The sequence below is a fragment of the Borostomias antarcticus genome (genome assembly GCF_949987555.1).
Source record: "Borostomias antarcticus genome assembly, chromosome: 12".
Classification (NCBI taxonomy): domain Eukaryota; kingdom Metazoa; phylum Chordata; class Actinopteri; order Stomiiformes; family Stomiidae; genus Borostomias; species Borostomias antarcticus.
Window position 1 is genome coordinate 2351854 of NC_140245.1, and position 5000 is coordinate 2356853.

Below are 5000 nucleotides of genomic sequence, written 5' to 3' on the forward strand. Positions count from 1 at the left end.
CCCTAAACCCCTCATCCAGGGGGAGATTTGTATTTCTTTCTTTTTTTCTTTTAAAAAATATTAATCTGATGTCATATTAATGTGGTCTTGTGGTTGTACTTCAGTCACGGTGGAAAATTCTAGGGCACGGCGACGTTATATAAACGTCTGATATGAAATATCAGATATATGGGTTTATACCTTGTGTAGCGGGTCCGTTCGTACAGTGGGTCGGCTGCAGTAAGTTGATTGATTGGAGCTGCTGGTCAGGTCTGTGCCCCTACGCACCAACAGCTAAGGTCAGTGTTAAGGCTTGGCGAAGCTGACCACCCCTCCGTCGACCTCCGTCGATATCGAACGCCGCCGATCAGTCGACGTAACGACCGTATTACGCGACCGCGCCGGTTTCCTACGCCGACCGACTGACCACACCCCCCCCTCCCCTCCCTCGTCGCCCCCCCCCCAGGAGCTGTGTCGCCAGCGGATGGCGGTCAAGCCGCCGGCAGAGCGCCCGGAGCCCCTGCAGCCCATCCAGGCCATCCAGTCACGCATCAACAGCGTGTCGTCCCAGTTCAGCGACGGGGGTCCGGCCGTCAGCCCCTCCGCCCGGAGCAGCACCTCCTCCTGGTGTGAGGAGCCGCCCACTCCAACATGGACATCTCCACGGGTCACATGATACTGGTAAGGGGGCGGAGGGGGGGGGGGGGGGGTGTCACGGTACCTGGGGGCTTCTCACTGTTGTCGGGCGGGGCCGGCGGCTGGCTACCTGGCTAGCTGGTTGGCTAGTTGGTTGACTGGCTGTCTGGTCTCTCTTACGTCTCTCTTCCCCGCTTGTCTGTCTGTCTTGTCTCTCTGTCACTCAGACCCAAACACGCCCACACTCTCAACCCCCCCCCCCCCCCTCTCTTTTATTTCTTTTCTTTCACCCTTGTGTTCCATCCCTGTCTCTCTCCCATAATCGTACGCCATACCGCTGTGGGTATAATGACACAGATAGAAGCAAAGAGAGGCAGAGACAGCCAGAGATGTGAGAGAGAGAGTAGGATGAGAGAAAGATAGTGCATAGTGTCTCTTTCTCTCATCCTGCTCTCTCCCTCTCCCCTCTCTCTCTCTCTCTCTCTCTCCCCCTCTCTCATCTCTCCCTCTCTCTCTCTCTCCCTCTCTCTCTCTCCCTCCCTCTCTCTCTCCCCCTCTCCCTCTCTCTCTCTCTCCCTCTCTCTCCCTCTCTCTCTCATCCTTCCCTCTGTCTCTCTCCCTCTCTCTCCCTCCCTCTCTCTCTCTCCCTCTCTCATCTCTGTGTCTCTGTCTGTCACTGCTCCCATCCATGTCATTATACCCTCCGCTAGGCTGCTGCTTCTCTCCGATGACACGTCCCATTCACTCAGAACACAGCTCTCTGGGCTCTATTGTCGCTCCAACATTATACCGTAGCTTTTCAGAAATCCATATCCTCTCACACTGTCCTTACATGCGTTGTGCTTCGTACAAGAGGAATCGTATCGCATGCAAGTCTGGCCCTCTGACCGATAGACACACAGCAGGTAATTTCAACCGCAGAGTTGCGTTCAATAGTATTGAATGGGGTATTAAAGGGTGGGAAAGAATTGACAGAGCTGAAGTGAGTCCTTGTTCCGGAGTTCACATCCCGCTCCGCAGCGTATGCTAGCAGATGGTCTCGCCGAGTTTTGCACCTTGCAGACAAGCCAAGTTGGCCTTTGATTCGTTGGTCTGAGAGCGGTTGAACGTGAGCACAGCGAGTAGAGAGGGTTTCAGCACCTCGGACAGCTCCAGCTTTCTGGTAGGAGACCTCAAGCATACAGTAGTAGCGCGTGCTGTGTTCCTCATCCTCTCTTCATCCTCCTCCCACACCGCTCAAAGATGAAAATGTGTTTAGATGCTGGTATTCTGGTCCACAACGAGCGCAAACCTCGACTTGGAATACAAGATAATATATATATATATTTTATTTTATTTTTTATTTTTTTTTAACTTTTGTCTTTTTTCACGTTACGAAAGTGAAGTTGTGAAGAACCCACTTAATATAACAAACAACCGTTTGAGGATCACTAAATAGTCATATTTTGTCATCAAAATCAATGTCCTGTGAGAAGTGTGAACAGCTCTCAATCCTTTGAAGCCCTTTTTTCTCTGCTTAGTGATTTCAAGTGGACCAACATTCACAGAAGCACATGCTCTTCAAATATTTTCAGATTTCAATGTATGAGACATCGTTTGAAAGCTTACCATCTGCGCTTTCATAATCTGTAAAAAAAAAAAAGAGGAAAAAATGGCCTATTTGGGGACCGAATCACCAGCAGCTGTCACAAATGAACAAGCTCCTCCATCCCTCTGTTATTGGACAGCGCAGGCCTTGAGACCGGGACTAGGGCACTATTGTCCAATGGGGTAGAAGCGATGAGGTCATCCTAAGAAAGACACACAAATCAATTTGTGAAACTCGACCCCCTCGAGAAGTCGCGTCTCCGCCGGGGCGCCGCCGGTCACGTCTGGAATACAGACGACATTATTCTGCCAGTTACCGCGCCGACCGGCCGCACATAAAGACAAATTTTCCATCTGTCGCCGCCGCCGGTCGGCAACGAGCGATTAATATTGCGCGGCGTCAAAGAAAAACACGATTGCTTTCTAGCCCCCCCCCTCCCTCCCCCACCACCACCCACACACCCACACACACACACACACACACACACACACACACACACACACAGAAATTAATTGCCTGGCGTTAAAGCCTGAAATCCCTGCGTCATGCTCCCCCACTGGTTTTAATTTGAGTAGAGAAATGGCCTCCACCATCTTATCTAGTGTTAATGTATTCGTCGGTCCCATCATGCGACGTACACAACCCGACTGCTCAGAGCCTCACAGAGCTGCGTCTTAAGAGGATTAACCACACTCTCTCTCTATATATATATATATAAAGCACATTATCTTGTCTTTTGTTGCCGGCCAAGTAAGTGTTATAGATTATACTCAGCGGAGACTACAGAGATAAGCTGGGTGAGGCTGCGTGTGTGTGTGTGTGTGTGTGTGTGTGTGTGTGTGTGTGTGTGTGTGCGTGTGTGCGTGTGTGTCTGTGTGTGTGTGCGTGCAGGTGCGTGTGTATTTGTGTACGTGTGTGTGCTTGTGTGTGTGTGTGTGTACATGTGTGTGTGTGTGTGTGTGTACGTGTGTGTATGTGCGTGTGTGCTGGCGTCATTCGGAGTCTTGATACACACTGTGTTTTGTTGCGAGCATGTTGTTCATCTCTTGTTGAATTGTTCTAACTCTGGGGGAATGGACTGTTATCCTGGGCGCACCTTTGCTAGGAAGCACAATTGCTTTTCGGAGCTAACGGTTAACATTTTCCACCATAACCCCTTTCCAATACAAGGTCCTCTTAAAGTATCAATCAGTAAAATTGTATGCTTTCTGGCGTGTATTCAACTGTAAATTTCTGTTGGCAGCGTTACAGTTCTAGCTGTAACCCAGGTTTCCCTAAGGCCTGTAGCTAAGGCTTACACTTTCATGCTTTGAAGATTGATGGTACAACGTTGATACAGTACCATAATTGTTCTATTGTGGTGGTAAATAGAAAAAAAAACACCTTACTTCGGCTTTGGAGAACTTGGCACCGTTCCAAACAAAGAAGCAAGGTTGCTGTATCTCTGAGCCGAGAGAGAAGTTAGTCTCTGGATCCTTCAGTTCTGCACTGCACAAGAGAGAGAGGTTTGGTCGACTGCCTGTCACAGTGTGACCCTGGACTCATTGCACAAGCCTTATCTAGTAATATTTCATTAATATTAGTTTTAATTTTGTTAAATTATTTAAGCCAGTTTTTGCCCTTTATGTTTTATGTTTTTTTTTTTTACTGCACTCTGTGAAGCACCTTGAGATTTGTCCTGCATTTTAAAGTTTGCTATATAAATACAATTCATTATTATTATTATTATTATTATTATTATTATTATCTGACGATGACGACTTTTCTGACTGTTCTAGGAAAAACAAGGCCAGCGCCCACCTTTTGTACACTGTACAGTATGTACAGTGTGTTCTGAGTGGGAAGCGATCCCATAACCATAAAGGTGTCTCCCTACACTGCCCCAACCAGCGCCAGCAGTGGATCCTTGTGCCGTGTTTGTTGGTGACTGTTGGTGACGGTTGGATGTATTTTGCATTTGTATTTTTCCGAAATTTAAACTTCCAACATTCTAACAACAACTGCCAACTTTAGAATGTTGGGTGTGGGGAGTCGGTTGGTGTTGCTTGGGGCCGTGTGCAGACACCTTAAACGTATACTGTAGTCACACATGGGTGAAATGAATATTTGCCTCCCCTTCACGCGTCTGTTCTATGCGAGGGAAGAGGTGAAAAAAACATTTGCTTCTGGTGGCGAAATAACTTTGCCTCGTTCCTTCGCGTGGAGTTCAACTTCAGTGAACTCGAATTTGCAACCTCAACCAATAGCAAAGATGTGGGTGTGGTTGACCCCCAGTCTTGGCTGTAATTTTTTTTCAATGGTAGTGAGCCAAGCGTGCGAGCGCCATCTTGCTCCTACTGGCGTCATTTTCTCTGACATAGTTGCTAAATCTGTACATGTAAAAATACTTTTTATCAGCGAATATCTTAGTACAACAAGATTGAGCTTTCCTGACAGTTTTATGTTTATATGTGTGGTACAGTATTTGTGGGAATCTCACGATCTCTAAGCATTAGCTTCGCTAGCTCAAGTTGGCTGGCTTTCTCAATTGTGTAGCAGCTAGCTATGCCATGTCATAGCAGACATGGAAACAGGCATTATTTTGATAAACTGACCACATAGTTCGAATCTACTGGTTTACTTTCTCACATAAAAACATATCAAAACTTAAAGCAACACAGTATTATCAGTCGTGAGAACCAAATTTACAACAATGGCTGCCGACTCAAACCCAAACAGACCACAAACCAACTGCTTTCGTGTGCGTCACTTGCAGCACTGCCCACACGACACGCAAATTTCTCCTCGGCAGGCGACG

General features: G+C 47.5%; 1 protein-coding gene across 1 annotated transcript in view; it reads left to right on the top strand.

Moving 5' to 3' along the window:
• The window catches only part of LOC311316331 (receptor-type tyrosine-protein phosphatase N2-like), a gene marked incomplete at both ends in the record, with an annotated part of 156648 nt that overhangs the window by 133536 nt on the left and 18112 nt on the right, over nucleotides 1-5000 (top strand). The window contains 2 exon segments of the mRNA XM_084447173.1: nucleotides 446-617; nucleotides 620-660. Coding sequence (XP_084303299.1) covers nucleotides 446-617; nucleotides 620-660 — 213 coding nt within the window.